The 17,516-nt window shown below is 41.9% G+C and overlaps 1 protein-coding gene across 1 annotated transcript in view; it reads right to left on the bottom strand.

Moving 5' to 3' along the window:
- Positions 1-17,516, bottom strand: part of LOC146644605 (low-density lipoprotein receptor-related protein 1-like) — a 78,710-nt gene that overhangs the window by 36,141 nt on the left and 25,053 nt on the right. Inside the window, exons 4-18 of the mRNA XM_085394852.1 lie at positions 11,354-11,473; positions 11,037-11,165; positions 10,630-10,890; positions 5,047-5,209; positions 4,424-4,646; positions 3,425-3,614; positions 3,172-3,315; positions 2,808-3,044; positions 2,478-2,658; positions 1,932-2,154; positions 1,654-1,843; positions 1,437-1,559; positions 1,017-1,157; positions 615-740; positions 91-207 (exon numbers count right to left, since the gene is read on the bottom strand). Of these exons, the coding sequence (XP_085250978.1) occupies positions 91-207; positions 615-740; positions 1,017-1,157; positions 1,437-1,559; positions 1,654-1,843; positions 1,932-2,154; positions 2,478-2,658; positions 2,808-3,044; positions 3,172-3,315; positions 3,425-3,614; positions 4,424-4,646; positions 5,047-5,209; positions 10,630-10,890; positions 11,037-11,165; positions 11,354-11,473 (2,568 nt within the window). The remainder of the gene's footprint in view (positions 1-90; positions 208-614; positions 741-1,016; positions 1,158-1,436; positions 1,560-1,653; positions 1,844-1,931; positions 2,155-2,477; positions 2,659-2,807; positions 3,045-3,171; positions 3,316-3,424; positions 3,615-4,423; positions 4,647-5,046; positions 5,210-10,629; positions 10,891-11,036; positions 11,166-11,353; positions 11,474-17,516) is intronic.

Raw genomic sequence — 17,516 nt, 5'->3', positions numbered from 1 at the left:
GCAAAAGAGGAGTGTATTTAAAAAATATTTATAGAGAAAAATGTGATATTCAAGGAAGAGCAACAAAATGAAAGAGCAATAAAGACTCACCACAGGAATCAGGTTCATCTGAGCGATCTCCACAGTCATCATCAAGGTCGCATGTCCAGGAGATGGGGATGCAGCGCCCACTGGCACAGGGGTATTGGTTGGGTGGACATGTGCGAGCTGAAAGGGGAAATTATACATTTGTTCTCTGCTTATTTTTTAGGGTCTGCGCTGTTACAGAATCAAACCATGCGAAATTGCCTCAAAAAGTACTTCCAGTCGCTTTCAATCTATCTGACACACTCAGAGAGCTTTAACTAATGGTGCTAAAGATTTATACATCTTCCTGAACTCTTTGTAGATTGTTGCTGGCATCTGCTGCATGACTAAATGAAAACTAACAGATCACTTTGGATCGCTTTACTCTTACATGCTTCCTCCAATTAAAACAGTTTTAAAGTGGAGTCATCCTCTGATGACTGCATCATTTCTTTTCCGATATGAGCACAGCTGTATGGTCTGGAATTTACTCTCTTTCTCCCTCTCTGTATGCTCTCCGAACTAGATGCAACTCAGCTTGTATATACCAGAGCAGGTGGTGTTCGATTCATCCTCATCGTTTCCACAGTCATTGTCACCATCACACAGCCATCGCAGGGGGATGCAACGATTGTTTTGGCACTTAAATCGCTCGGCTGAGCAGGTGTGCTGGTCTGGGGGAAGAAACAGAAAAGAACAAAATCTTAGAAAACGGTTCAAAGTCTGTCAAAGTAGCAAATGAAGAACATTCTAGTCGAATGTGACCCTTTGCTTTTCGGTATCGACTCATGATGTCAGAGTTAGCAGCCACGTAAACGCCGCATGGAAAGAGACAGATGTTGGAAACTTTAGTTTGCCCTCTGTCGGGTTGCGTTAGCTAAGACCCTTAAACACCCTTTTGTTTATCTTTGTGTTGCTGTGTAACCATGACAATGATGCGGCACACTTACAGCAGAGCTCAGGGGCTTCATCGCTGTTGTCCAGACAATCGTTGTCCCCGTCACACTTCCAGCGCTCTTGGATGCAGCGGTTGTTCTTGCAAGCAAACTCCCCAGGCTGGCACTGGGGCGGGGGAACGTAGGCGGGGTTGGCTAGAGAGGAGATCAGGGGTAGGAGCAGAAACAGATGAGCCATTGAGACAAGAAGCGAGCATGTGAACAAAAGCTTTTTAGTGACCAAGTTAGCTTTTGTTAGTCAGCTCTTAAAGTTATAAAAATATTGACGGAGCTTAGTTAGAATTTCTGCACACATTTGGAAACACTAACATTTAAAATATCTTGCAAATTGAAAGCAAAGTGTTGATTTTGTTTTAAACTCATCTCTTGTACTGCCAAGCAATATCATCTTCTACTGGTAAGACAGCTAAGTACCTCTGCAAGTAACGTTATTGCCATCAAGGATCTGATCATCAGCACAGGCGCAGGATCTGCCATTAGGAATGGCGAGGCACAGACTGCTGCAGCCGCCATTGTTGACTCGACACGCGTTGGTTCCTACACGAAGTCAAAGTGGGAAGAGACGCAAAACAGTGTCACGTCATCTTATGTTTAATGGGAAAAGGGAAAAAATAAGTAGAAGGATACGTACCTTGCTGCTGGTGTGCATCGTACACTCTGATCTCAAATATGGGCGGCCTCTCATTGCGGAGTAGAGTGACTGTTTTAGTGACTTGGTCCAGTTTGTAGATGCTGCCACCGCGGTACTCGTTCCAAAACAGAAATTGTTTGTAGTGGCATAAGCCAAAGGCATGGTTAAGCTCCTGCCCCTCATACACCACCTGTTAAATCGAGAATGCATCTCAAATTCTAGTAGGATAAAATTGTAATCAGACAACAAATACGACATAGTCCCAGAGTTTCACCAACCTTTCGCTCAGTGGTGTTTAGGTAAACCATCTCAATGCGGTCGTAGTAAGCATCCACCCAGTACAGGATTCCCTGGGGAATGTCCAGACTCAACCCATTGGGCCACAGGACAGTTTTGCTAGTGAGGAACACTTGGTGATGCGAACCATCCATCCAAGCTTTCTTGATCTTGCCTCTGTTGCTCTCTGTGGGATCCTCCTCCCAGTCAGTCCAGTACATCCATCTGGGAGACAAGGTGAGGTTTTACCACATTCGAAAGGTGAGACATTTCTGGATCTGAACTGCAGAACCTGTTAAATATAGCTTTACGCTGTGATGCTCTTTGATGCAACATCCCACAACAAAGCAAATGAGGGAGTATCTAAAAGAAAAGAATCTCTTGAAAACCTGCCAGCTCCTACACATAAATGTGACCAGCAAGTCAAACAAAAACCTACCGTGTAAGCAGCCCACACAACTGCAAGGCACTCAAAACATACTTCATCTCAACTGAATGCTGATGGAAAGAAGATTCATTAAGTTAACAGCCCCTCCCTCAAGTCTCACCCGTGCTGGGGGTCCACAACAATGGCTCTAGGGTGGCTCATCTTGCCCTCAATGAGAATCTTGCGGGTCCGTGAAGCCTTCTCCAGCCTGGCAACACTGATAGTCTTCTTTGGTCCATCGTCTGTCCAGTAAAGATTATTTCCCATCCAGTCTACTGCTATTCCCTCTACCGTGTGGATACCTGAGATAAGCAAAAGTAGTCAGTGTGAAAAAGCTACTGGCTGTCCAATCCAAAAGAATAAATAGAACTGAATCTGAAATAAGCTGACTTCATTATTTTTTTTTTTTATCCACAAATTCTTTTTAGTAGCCTGAATTTTCAGTCTTTACCATCCTTCAGTATGACGTCTCTATCTGTGCCATCTATCTTCTGCCGCCCGATGATGTAGCTTGTGGCATCAGCAAAGTATATGAATTCATTGGTGGCGTGGAAATCCAATGCTCGGGGGTTCATTAGGTTCTCGATCGGAATCATGTACTCATCGGGCACTTTAGCGTTCATGTCCATGCCCCTGATGACTCCAGGACGACCCTTGCCATACACCAAGAACAACTCGTGGTCCGGCTCTGCAGAGAAGCATCATAAATGAACAATTATTCTGTCAGAGATTTTCAAACCACTATTACTTCATTCCCATCTCCCATCATCAAGTCAAAAGGTTTTCATCTTTGTCAAATCAATTTCTTCACTCACTCTTGCAGGATTTGCCATCGCTGCCGAGGCTGAAGCCCGAGCGGCAGCGGCAGGTTCGGGTCTTGTGGCTGTTGCTCAGCAGACATATGTCAGAGCAGCCCCCAGCTTTTCCGAACTGATCCAAAGCACACGCGTGACTACGCACTGAGCGAGGAAACAAGCGCACAACAGTTATGTAACGATTTGCTTTGAAAACACATTTGCCTGGCAGTAACTGTTATTTGTGGACGTTTATAAAAGTCTCACTGCGCACCTTGAGGTTGACGTCTCTGATGGTACACGTGCAGCGCAGCTCCCCGATCTAACCGGGTCACCACCTGGAAGTCGGAGCTGTTGAAGCGGTTTACTCGAATCACGGTCGTTTTGGAGTTGAGGTTGCCTTCGTTCGAGTTTGTTGCATAGAGATAGTTCTCAAATACAGTCAGCCCATACAGATGCTCGATCTGAAATAAGATAAAGGAGAAAAACATTGAGGGGAAAAAAGAGATGTTGCATGTCAGACATAATATCTCTGCATTCTTAGCAAAAGGGTTTGCTCAAGCTGGCTGACTAATAGTTTGGGCAATATTGTTTGTGCACATTTTATCTTCAACACTGTCCTGCAAATCCAGCTTAATTCAACTTGTCTATTGAGCAATTGATCGGTTTAAATTTAAGAATGTGAATAATCTCTGTAAGACAGAGAAAACTAGAGAAACACAGACAGACAGACAGATAAAGAGCGAGTGTCTGAGTAAACTTGGCACGGAGCAGCACAAAGGCTTCACTCCTCATCTGCTGTAAAGGAGAGAGGGGTCTTACTTTTATAAGGGTCTATTCTGTGCAGCTCTCCTCTGCTGTCAGAAAGATGTATGGGCTGAGATCACATTACCTCCCTCCACCTCTCACACAAACACACACCACCACCACAGTCCTGATTTCATTAAGATCATTACTTCCCTATAAGTTTGAGCCAAGCTCCACTAGGGCCAGACTAATATGTTTAGCGAGGCACTAGCCAGGAAAATCACACACTCTTTAAGTAATATCAATCAAGGCAATAAAAAGGACCTATCCCCAGGAGAGGCATGCACTCTTTGCGGGAAACGGGAAAAGAGCTTTTTCTCCAAACATACGATTAAATCAGAGATATGGAAAACAGATGTTTTGTGAGTACCAAGCTGGGTTGATAAGATGCATGCCTTTATTCTTGAGTGCGTTTGCGTGTGATTAGGTGTATTTCTTATGGTTACACTGATCCTCAAATCCTCACCATCAGACCCTGGATGATGGTGTGCCGATTCTTGCCCTCATAGTCCACCACTTCGATGTAATCCAGGTAAGCGTCAGCCCAGTACACCAACCTGTTCACCAGGTCCAAAGTGATACCGTGGGGGAAGACAATCTTACTGTCGACCAGCTTAGTGCGGTTTTGCCCGTCCATGTCACAACGCTCCACCCTCGGTGTAGACCCATAGTCTGTGAAGAACACTTTTCTGTAGCAGGGGGAAGAGGATAGATTTCAATTACAGAAGGTTTCACAGAAAAGGAAATGGACTAGATAAATTTAGTTGACCACAACTAGGACAACTGTATTAGACATCGGAATTAAATAAAATTATTTAAAGACAATCGCAAAAAAGAGAAATGATCCTTTTAAAAGGAACTACCAGATAACAGATTGTCAGTATCAGGAACTTGAAACAACCAACATGGAAGTATTTATGTCGGAAAGAAGGATCCCGTCTAGGTCCGTGTCTTGAGAAAGTGCTCTGATTTTCGCCTGGCTGCTTGGTCAGCATGTCGCCTGATCATAAGACAGCATTTTCCTGTTGAGCAGTGCTAAAACAGGATGAGGGCAATCTTAAGTCAAGGAGCCTGGAGGCAAATACAGACCCCATCACTGGGTCCAGGGCGATGCCTTTAGGGTTGTACAGCTCTTGGTCCAGCAGGGTCACACAAGTTTTGCCGTTCTTGTTGCAGACAAACACCCGGTCGTCCACGTCATCCACAAAGTAGAAGTTGCCAGTCAGCCAGTCTATAGCCATCTGCTCCACATCTGATGGACGCAGAGGAGAGAAAGGGAGAGAAGAGGATGAAACAACAGGATAAAGAAAGAAAGAAAAAACAGGGTTGTGGGAGTACAGTCATATAACTCTTAGTCATAAACCACAATGAATCCAAATACTCTTTTTTAATTTTATGATATCAGGAACCGTTCCAAGAATACTTATACTTACTGCTATCTTGATACAAAAAAAATAGCAGCAATGAATTAATGTTATTTATTGTGTAATCTTGCAGGTTGTCCATTACAAACATTCCACTTGTGTTTGATTAAGGCATGTAGAGTGCGGGGAAGGAAAGGAAAAGAAAAAGGTGTTGTGTTAAGAGTTAGAGGTGAAGTCCAGCACTTTCTAAACTTTGTAAACTCTTATCAGTGAGTAAGACAGAATTCCCTCGCAGACCTCATGTCTGAAGACATGCTCTTGAGTAAGATTATTAAGTATTAAGCTGACACTGACCCATTAATTGCATGTGTGCAGTGCAGAAGGGTCTACATGATTGCTAATATGAGTCAAACTGACCCGAAACTCTTGCGACACCTTCATGAAGGATGTCAACATTTTGTATCCACTTTAAGTCAGTTTAAGGAAGAAACTTTGCAGATGGATGCACTGATGGGAAGAGATGGTTGTTTTAACAGATTCCACTGCATATTCTTTAAAAGCAAACCAGATCACTGCACACACACACACACACACACGCACACGCACTATCAAAGTGACCACACACACACACACGCTCTTGTTTACATATGCCTCCATTAACCATTTCAAGTGTGTTAACCTGAGGTGCCTTTCCAAACCTCTGCTAAAATTTCCAACTCTTCATTATATGCATTTAGATTATAATATAAACTCTGATAAGAATTTTTTTTTAAAAAGGATGTAAACAGATCAAATCTAATGGCTCTCTTACACTAGACCGAAAGTAGGGTGGCAATATCCTCGCTAGGTAGAGTTAAATAAATAAATAGGTGGCTACCCGCTGATGGCACTGAATTTTTTCCACAATCACCACAGCTACTACAGCAATCAGACTGCAGGTACTGTGGTGATCAACTGGTTGTCCATTTGGGCATTGCTGGTCACCGCGTGCAACGTGCAACACTCTTGAGCAACACATTCAACCACTCACAATCATACAGTGGTCACCTGGTTCCCTCCCTCTCAGACAGATTGGCAGGTTTATAAAGAACTGTTGTCCAATTTGTAAATGCAGACAGTTTGTCAGTATGTTGCAATCAGTTTGACTCAATCAGTAGTTTTTGCCAATCTATCACAGTTAATTGTTTGTAATTGCCAACGTGTCCCCATTTAATCATCTTAGACACCAAAAACTGTTTTTGGATGGAGACCACATCATGACCAAAACAAAGGGACCAAAATCAGAAAGCGCCAACTTTAATTTGGGCTGCATGCGTTAACACATCTGAAAGTGAGCCAGTAACCTCTCCCCAAGCTTTGAGCATTTAGAGAAATAACTGCACTGGAACGCTGCAGCAATGCTTCGATCAAAGCGGCACAGAACTTCAAAATGCAAGGACTACATGAGATTTGAAGTTTTCTTGATGAAATGCCATAAATAACACATTTTTATGCGATTGAGGAGAAGATTGATAACTCTGACCATCTCACATCAAAACTGACTATACATTAACTAAACTAAAAAACAACATGGCCAAAACTATATAGGCAAGTAGCAAATGTTCAGCAGTCCTGGGTGTTTCAAAAACACCAGGATCAGAATTCTGACAAAAGAAAAAGTTTCTCATGAAGTTAAAAGGGATAGTGATATTCCCATTGGTATCTCTCCTAAAACCCAACTCCTCTACAAAAATCCAGCTGGAAGCACGCCTGCACAAGGCATTGATTAGATTCATATACAGAGTACAGAGACAGTTGTGCAACCCAGTGACTGCTGCGTTGTGTAACAACCTACGGAGCCCCTTACTCCAGAGAGCCAGGCAGTCTGTTGACGTCTCCACTGATGCAGCTTCTGGTAAGTGGAAAGTTTGCTGGGAAACTGAATGAACCCACCTCTTTCTTTTCATCTAACCACTCTACCCTCCAACCCCCTTTTTCTCTTCCTGCCTGTTACACCTACAGCTTAAAGCACTTGGAGGAAAGGTTTAAAAAAAAAAATAGGAAGCATACAAGGCCACAGCCTTAGCAGTTCTTCAAACTAGACAAATGTCTTCTTATATTTACATGTCAGTACAAAGCAGGAAAGATGGTGATTTTTCAGCTTCCATAATCCTCTTTGTGCCAAGAAGATCCTATTAATCTGCACAAAAACGTCACTGACCCCTAAAGAGCAGAGTTTTGGGAGTACTGCGATTATGCTTGTCTACAGGGATGTGACATTTGACCTCTATTTAAGAGGCAGTTATACTATGGCAAATCTCCCCCTGGAACAAGTAAAAAGGAGATGTAATTACCTAGATAAGAAGATCTGATGAAAGACAAAAACCTTACATGAAACCTTCTGAAAAAGATGCCCAAAAAGGACAACATCAGAAAGACAGACATGGTGAGATGTGCTGGTCCCTGCTGTGGAGCTCCGCTTAGAGGGTGGAGAGGATGGGACGGGTCAGCTCTGCTTTCCTTTTATCTTCACAGTAGGAGAATTAAACATGCAGACAGAGCTGGCCACATCTGGAACCTTTGTACACTTATCTGCGCTTCTCTTTCAGGCTCCCAAAAGCTATAAATCAACCAGTTCATGTGAACCCTGCATCAACCCTACACCTATCCCTAAGTCTGCCCAGCGTGCTATTACTAGAGCACCTGATCCCTGCTTCTATTAAACAGAACAGACATAAGCAGTTTATACACATGAATGTCCAGTGAATCAGGTCCAGACATTGTCTGCAGCTTCCTTTTCACACATGTAGCGGACAGCAGGAGATTATCCATGTCAGAGAGATGCTTACTACCTGAAATACTATGTTTGGTTTAGGCGACGGTTGCTGCCAGGTTTCACAGGATATGACACAAAGCAGCACGCTCACGTCCTTACTGTCTATTCTCTGGACAATCACCTCCTTTATTAAGCCTAATGTACATTACACAGACGCCGCACTAAGGGACCTGGAATGATAAAATTTGTTTAAAGCCTGGTCCGACACATTCGCCTATTTTAATTGTCACAAAAAATTCCTCTGGGTAGCATCTGGAAAAGTTCAGGGCAGAAGCGAATATGTTAAAACCTCTGTAGCGAACAGGTTTGGACCAGTTTTATGAGCAGATTTTGAGTTGAAGGAGGTTGTACGGGTGCACTCTTATCTCAAAATGCTTTCTTTTTTAAGCGTCGCAGTAAAAAGGATACAGAGGAAAACAATATATAATGAAAAAATCCAACAAAAGAATGGATGAAAGTGTCAAATCTCACTTCATGAAACATAATGTTACTAAGTAATGGCTGAACGACTCAAAGGTATTTGGGTTTGTGTGCGTGCGCATGCTGAAGTGACCTGACTGGACATGACTTGAGACGGCTCGAGGAATGTAAGTGAGTGTTCAGGCTGACATAAACCAACAGAGGAATGTGAATACCATTGATATGACCACTCACATATACATATTGCTTCAAGGTGTATCATATAACTACCTTCGGTTTCGCATTCTCAATTTCATCCTTCCCTTTAAATTTCATTTGGTGTTTCTCCCGATTCCACACCTCACAATAATTTATCCCTTAGACCACTTAAAAGAGCACACTATCAGGGAACGTGGACTCGGGTTTGCATACCAGAAATAGAAAAATCGGTGATTAAATTAAATTAAATTAAACCTATATATTGCCAAATCATAACCGCAGTCACCTCAATGCATTTTATATTGTAAGGTAAAGACCCTAACAGAGAGAAAACCCCAAATCAGATGATCCCACATGAGCAAGCAGTTGGCGAGAGTGGGAAGGAAAAACTCCCTTTTAACAGGAAGAAACCCGGACAACCAGGATCAGGAATAAGGAGCCATCTGCCACGACCAGTTGTGAGTTTTGACTCTTTTATTAAAATGATAATAATATTCCGTGTGACTGTGGACATTTTCTATATCAAATCAGATCACGGATTCCTAATTTAGGCGAGAGCTGCAGTGAGTATGCCACAGGTATCTTCAGTATGACATCTGATATCTGACACTCGCCAAATACATTTATCAGCAGTGCTTCTTCAGGTTGATAGAAATGTTTTTCCCCGAAATATAACTGCGCTGTGCTTTCAAGAAGACGGGGTTCAAAAGAGCACTGGACCAAAAAGCAACAGCAAAAAGCCAACACAATAAGGGAGAGACGGGATATGAGGGACTCATGACTGAATCAATAGACTGGAAAAACCCCAGAGTTTCTAAAGCTTCTAGCCTCTGCCCCGGCTGTCAACAGTGACGACTATTACACAAGCTTCATTTGAAGTGGATATGAGCCAAGGCACTTTCAATCATGACACAGGTTTTGTGTCCCACACTTCAGGGTCTACACACCCCAGATACTCCACTTGTTTTCTTCCTGTCTGCTGTTCTTCGCCTGGGGCCAGGTTCTCAAGGGAAAACTTCTCACATGCATGTATGTGTTTACGAGCATGCAAACCATGCCCTTGCTTTTTGTGTTTTGTCTGCAAATTCTGCCCCCATTCTTAGAGAGTAACGGCTCTGTCAGCCAGGTGAATAAAAACAGACCTTGGCAGGCTTGCAATCACAGATAATTCATTTCAGCATTATATGAGTAAGTCTCTCAATAGGAAGTAATCATATACTGTGCACATCCATTTGTGTGCATCTGGTTGTTACTCGGAGCCTGTGAGTTCAGACAATGCACAATGACAATGCTACCTTCACAAAACAGATGTGCTGCCTATCCACCACATCTCAGAGGACAAAATGTACAGTCCTGGGAAAGACTTAGAAAAAGGCAGAGAGCACTTTTGTCTGGCAAACCCTAGTGCCAAATACCATCACATAAGAGACCAGTGTCTGATCATACTAGCATGGGTCAAACAAAAGCAGCGGAAAAATACTTTTCCAGGCTTCTGAAAAGCTCCGCACAGTCAGTGCATGAATCAAACTTCCCAGCAGGTTGCTTTTACCTGTCAAGAAGTATGCAAATGAATAACTAAAGGCATGCTGGAAGCCTTGTATGTATTATATAACTGTAAGTCTGCTACACACACATTGCTTCTATGGGATAGTTTAGTGGTGTGTCAGGGTGCCCCTGTTCTTTAGAGGAAAAAAAATCTTTTGAAAAATAAAGTTGGCCTCAGCATTTCTTCTTGGCACTTTCAAGTTGGTTTGAGCTGCTTTTGGGAGACAAGCTTACAGTAGAGTTTGAGCTAGCAAACCCACAGCTGACCACTTTTAAAGAAAACAGGAAAATATAAACTATGTCAACAACTGTCTGTAAACTTCTACTCACGGTGCAAGCTGAGAGAGATGTTGATGGTGCGGTTGTTACTGACAGACTTCAGGTCTTGGATGCTGGCACACTTAAGCTGGGTGGCAGCGGGGGTATCACCCACATCTATCCAGCAAACAGTCTCCTCCGCATAGATGAAGTCCATAGCCATGGTCTGTTTGGTGGCGATGGAAGGAACCCGGGTCGCGGAGCCACTCAGGGAGGTGCATCGGATGTTGTTAAGGTTGGCGATCAACAGAACAGGCAGACGATCCACAGGCTCTGGGTGAGGTTAACAAATTTTTAAGTAGAGGAGAGAAAATATTAGGAAGGAATATGATCTCCTGCATAATGTTTTGGCCATCCATTTCCTGGTTCAGCGTGAACTATAATCATTGGGCTCTGTCGATTCCTGTCCACCCCCTCACCATTTTTGGCTTTGCAGGAGCGGTTGTCTGGCTGCAGGAGATAGCCCTCCACACAGCTGCAGGTGTAGCTGCCTTCAGTGTTTGTGCATGTCTGACTGCATGTTCCATACACACCACACTCATTGAAATCTACACAAAGAAACACAAAAGCGCATTAACACACACAGTAAATGATGAAACTTTAAGATAGTGTTCTCTTCTCTTCCAAAGGCTGGTTGAATCACCTCTACATGCTGTCCCCTGCAGTCAGCAACCAGATGGTTACTTTCTGTTTGTCTTAGGCCAAACTAAAATGAATTTGCCAAATCACCACCCACCTTTACATTTCTTTCCATCTGCAGCAACCTCGTAACCATCTCCACAGTAGCAACGAGGCCCATCATGAGTCACTGCACAGCCAATCTCGCACCCATGGGAGGCACAGTCTGGTGCGTTTGCTAAACCAGGGAAAACAGAGCAACATAGAGCGTGTTAAATACTGCTGAAACATGAATACTATTAAGGATAGCAGGGATGATCCCAGGGCAATCTTTACAGAGGCATGCTATCGTGTCCAATCCTATCCTGTCTTACAGGACTGCAAGACTGCGAGTGCATGTGAATGTGTGTATGAGACAAAAGGACTGTGGTTAAGTGTGTGTATTCATCTGTGCATGTGACAGACGCGGTGATTCGAATGTGCACACATTAGAGAGCTTCTTCTTTTCCAGCCTCAGAGGAAACTCACGGTCACATCCTTTTGGCATGAAATGAAAGAGGGGAATCCGCACATCCTCATGGCCTCTGTAGGTTGTGCATGAGCATGCAGAGGTGTGTGTCGGGCCAAGAGCATAAATAGGGTTGTGTGGCTGTGATAGATTCTTGTCACATGACACTGCTCATGAGTCTAAATACATTAAAACAGTATGTACTGTTTGTCATGGTGCTTTAAGGTGACTTTTTCCTCATTCAGTGAGGATTTCCAAAGCTCCCTCAGCAGAGACACGCATATAAATCGTTTCATATTCCAAAGTAAAGTACACAGATGAATCAGTGTTCACCATACAACTATTTGCATTAAAACAAACATTTTTGTAAAGGAACTTTCAACCACTTTAAGTCATTACTTATTTTGCTGCTCAATTACCAGATTAACAAGTCAATTCTTTTTTAAAATTGGTTTTAGGACTGATTATTAGCTAGATAAGACTTCATCTTCTAACCTCATATCAATATGAACAGCAGGACCGAGGAGAGAGAGCATAGAAAAAACAAAACTTAAGGTCAAAGCAAATTTCCCCCAAAAATAGAAAAGATAAGTAAAAAAGGAGGCTTCTAGCAGCACAAAGACATTTAGCCCAACCTCCAACAAAAACAATATAATCGTTCATACACTATGTGTACTGCAGCTAGTCGTGGCACGGCTGTGAAGAGTGGAGACTGGACCTATTGAAGGACCCTTATTATATAAAGCCTGTGGCACTTTAGGCAATAATGACTCTTTTGTTGTGGCTCCGTTGAAAGGAAGAGTCTCCAGCAAACATTGTGGCCCATATCGAATCCACTCAGCAACGCTCACGCTGTGAGAGACCACAGGCAAGCAGAGAGCTAAAATACCCAACATGTTTATCACAGCCCAGGTTCATGGATTCCATTTAGCAAAGGCTGGGTGAAACAAAGTGACATTATACTTAAATATTATATATTATATTAAGGAATATTCTAATATTAAGGACTATTCTGTTATATACCATAAACGCTATTCATAAAAATCCAACAAATGAAAAATTATTAAGTGGAATCTGTAACGATCCGTTATAATAACGGTCCTATGAATTAAAAAGGATGATTTGGTTTTCATACATTTGACAGAGTTTGGTCAAAGTAGGTTCTGGATTTAAATGGAGAGCGAATTCATGTTAAAATTAAGGCTAATGTATCGCTGAACAAATGTAATATTTTACCTTAGTCACAGTTAAAAAAAAAAAAAAAGATTCTGGGATGTGAACATGAAAAACGTACTTGATCCAACCTCAGAGGAGAACAGATGAATGGAGAAAGAACTGAAGAAACAATTAAAAAAGAAAAGAAAAACAAGAAAGTGAAGGGAGAGGAGAGGCTGGAGGTGTAAACTGCACATACAGGACTCGAGGATGAGGTTAGAACGTTCCAGCTCTAAGCAAACAAACAACAGCTGTATGTCAGACGTTTGACCAGAGCTAATGAACGAAGCAAACAAATCACACAGTGACACACTGGAGACCTTCAGTCTTAAACCAGCACGCCAGAGTCATTGATCCTGTTACTGCAAGGATGGCAACCCTCAATTTCACTATAGACCTCTATGTGGAAGAAGGGAGACATCTGATGTGAGGACTAGCAGGCTAAAGAGTTTTTAAACAACAAATTTAGTTTGAATGTCTTAAAATTCATGTAAACACTCAAGGCATCAGTGAAAATAGGATTCATGTATAGTAACGACAGAAAAGGTTGCTACTTGAACTCTGAGGTTTCAGTAAAATCCCACCAATATGTGTATTCTGACTATTTGTGCTAAATTAGGGCCTGCCTTCAATTAACACACACACACACACACACACACACACACACACACACACACACACACACACACACACACGAGTAAATGGTGTGATTAGCACGACACAATAGCATGAATATGATGAATAATAATAGGAGAGAGGGCGGAGATGGAAAGAAGGGAAGAACTGTCCTTGGACTCATTTCCTCAGCCCGTGAGGAAATTTATGAAAGTTGGCATTTTCCTCTAAAACCCAATCATGATGCTGACAGGCTGGCTACAGCAGTGACACAGGCTGAATGAGACAAACACATTTTGGTGTTGAGTTCATACAGTTAAAAAACAAATGAGTGACTTAATGAATGTCAGCAAAAGACAATTTATCATAATCTATCCACCAAGTGGCTTGAAAATGAATCAGCTTTATTTTATAAAAAAAAGCCTTTATTTCTATACATGATATCATAACTGTATAAAGAGGCGATTTCAGCGTGTGACATTTTAAAGAAAGGCGTTTCACAGGACATTCTTTGCGCTCTCACTGTCTGCAGACAGGTTTACACATGCTTTTGCCTTCTACATGCCACAGACGGAAGCCTCACATTATCCTACGTTGTGTCATTAAATGATGGCATTTGTCACGTTCACGTTTTTTGGCCCCATGTTTTGTAAAAAAAAAAAAAAGAAAAAAAAAAAAAGTTCTGGCAATCTGAAGATTTCTTTTTAAAAATGGTCTATATGTGCACCTTACATGTTTTAGCAGTTCACATTAAATATGATGTTATTGTATCTCGAGTTAAGACGCTTCATTCCCTTAAACTACTTTGTGACTGTGAGCATTACAATTGTGGATTCTATCACACACTTTATATTGTAGTAGCTGATGGCAAAAGCTAACATTACTATAAAGCTATATGTCAGTGAGCATACAATGTATCTCCTGCCAGTTGTTTGCAGGCTTGATAATCAAATAGGGCAAAGTAACCATTTGCAAACACACATAGTGCGGCTTGAGTAATGAGCAAACAGTAGCTAGCTTATTCCCAAACAGTGGCAGTATGCTGCCCACATGTCTAAATTTAAACTTGCACAAATACTCAAACACAAATGTACAACGACTCACAAAGTACACCTGCTGTAGCACATTCCCGTGCATGGCAGCAGCACAACTTGCTAAATAAATTCAATACATGCAATTTCTTTTATCTTCAGCCAATGATCATTTATGATTAGATTACAGCACTGTAGAGCCTTCACTTTTAACTGCAGCCCATAAACCAATTTAGGTCAAGACCCACTCATGAATGAAGCTTATAATGTAGTATTTCCACAGGCAGCTTCAAGTCCGATTGAAGTCCGATGACCGATTGTCATTGCACAGTTACACAATGGAACGTGAAGGACAATTAAAGCTCTGCATAAACAACAGCGATAGCTCACTACAATAATCAGGGTTCCAGTGGGGTGCCTTGAAAGAGGGGGGAGGGGGGGGGGAGACTCAATAACACTGCCATGACCCCATTTTTTCTTGCCTTGTCAATCATTCACATCTAAGAGGCAGGTCTAAAGTTGCGTCTTGAAAGAGAGGCTTCCTCACCCTCAAAGAAAAGAGAAACGCAGGCCTGCAAATCAACCACCTATACGACAGAAGGACTTCATAACTGCCAACAGTCTATTTGATTAAACAGGTTTCATTTACTTGGTTTGAACTCTCGCAAAGCCACATGGTAACTTTTCAAATGCTCTTGTCCTGAGCAAGGCACAGGGACCCATGGCCATAAAAATATTATACATCGCATTTATCTGCAATATTAACAATAAACTAGAACTACTATCTTGAGGTTGTATGCTTCAGTTCGCTAGTGAAGCTTCAGTTTACATCCATGGCTTTGCAGACTCATTGTATACATTCATGTCACAATGACACAGTGTTCATATTTTTGCTTCTGTAGGCCACCACAGCAGATTCAAAATGAAGCAAACTGTACAATGACTGAAGTGTAGTCTTCAAGAGGTTTGACAAAATAATGTCATAATTAACTTTTGGAAGCTGCAGTTATTTTCTGACCACTCAAAAATATGGATGGCCTCCTTTGCATTAAATACCTGCACATTAAGAGGTCCAATGAACAGCTAGAAACACTTGGAACCAACTCCAGATCTTTTAATAATAATAATAATGGATTGGATTTATATAGCGCTTTTCAAGGCACCCAAAGCGCTTTACAATACCACTATTCATTCACTCTCACATTCACACACTGGTGGAGGCAGCTACAGGTGTAGCCACAGCTGCCCTGGGGCAGACTGACAGAAGCGAGGCTGCCATATCGCGCCATCGGCCCCTCTGGCCAGCCCATAAACTTTTATGTTTTTAATATATGAAATAGCGAGGACACTGGATACAACTGGCCATGAACATACTTATTAGTCAATGCTCCGGTTCCTTTTGAGCTTGGATAAGTAAGTCCAACATTTTCTGAACAATATTCTGTTAAACATCCTGAATTAAAGTTGAGATGTCTTGACTGCTTTACTTCAAAGGGCATTTTTCAAATTGTGTGTCCTTGTCCAAAATCTATAAACCTGTGTGCCCATGTAGTGAAGACTCCGGCCACAGACTTTATCAGACGATATGATCACAATTACTTTATTATCTTATTAGACATTTATGCAGTTTAATAATATCAATTTAACAACTACCCTCCTTTTTGACAACCTACTTTTGTTCCTAGATTTAATATGGGATGACCAGTATATAAAGCTGGATGATATCATCTTTTTCTAATTTGCTCCAACTAGTATAATCACGCAAGATCAAACTTAAAGGTGACCAACATTAGAGTATATTCATGCATTTGTGTAATAATTTCACTGATAATTATAAATGTTTGCATACAGTCAGGTGTCAAATTAACTGTCTGATTCACATCCCATCAAAGCACTAATGTTGATTCCCTTTTATCACTCCAGTACATAAAGCGAGCTACTTAACCCCAAGGCTTTCCGCACACTGTGAAAAAACAGAAAACCTATTTTAGAAAGCTTGAAATACCGTGCAGCATTCCCCTTTCTAACCGCTTGTCAACAACTTTGACAGAATTACTCAGAAACGCTGAATGACAAAGTGTGCTTTCAAATATCAGTGGCCAGGTATACTTGCACAACCTGGCAGTTTGTACGAGCAAACACTACGAAGCTTGTGAAAGCCTTTTCCCTGAAATGAGGCGGTCTCACAAATGCCAAAAGTTCTGGACACACAGCTCATGTGTTTGGTTGCATGAGTAAGAATGTGACTTTTTAAGTGTATATTTGTGTGCACATGTGAGGGCATGCATGTATGCATTACAGGCACACACACATGCCGGTGTGTTTAAGTACTTGTGTGCGTAGAGCGCTGCCTTACTGAAAACAGCTGGACCTGTGTCCTCAGGGCAGTGCACGTTGTAACGGGATGACATCATCACCGCGTTGCATAAAAGGCTTGTGTAGCAGTGATGACCGCTGTGTGGGTTACTAACACTTTCACCCACACTGTGGTTCAACACATCTCGTTTTCTTCTGGTCTCAACTAATCACACAAACTTTTTTTTGTAATGACTCAACTCAGTGTGGAGGATTAATATTGATACAGCGTGGTTCACGATTACTCTTTGAGCACATGGAAGGAAGCAAACCGAAAATAGAGATAGAACCTTGCATCAAATGCCTAAAGCTGTAAACTGATACAAAGATAAAGCCAATAAATGATAAAGAGATCAGATCTCTGTGTTGTTGATAGTGGAACAGACATCAGACGCTTTGGTTAATATGTTTTTTTAAATGGCAAAAGATTAGCCAATGTTTGAGAGCTCAGCAGACTCACCCTTGATCCAGGTCTCTGATACTCTGAAACTTTACTGTTGATGGTAAATATCTGATTTAGATTTAGTAATTTCATATTCCAGGAAAAGAGCAGCACA

This window comes from Rhamphochromis longiceps, linkage group LG20, assembly GCF_057381845.1.
Source record: "Rhamphochromis longiceps isolate RC_006_pf linkage group LG20, R_longiceps_female_GT1.1, whole genome shotgun sequence".
NCBI lineage: Eukaryota > Metazoa > Chordata > Actinopteri > Cichliformes > Cichlidae > Rhamphochromis > Rhamphochromis longiceps.
Note: the sequence above shows the minus strand (reverse complement) of the source record. Positions and strands in the feature narration are given on the sequence as shown.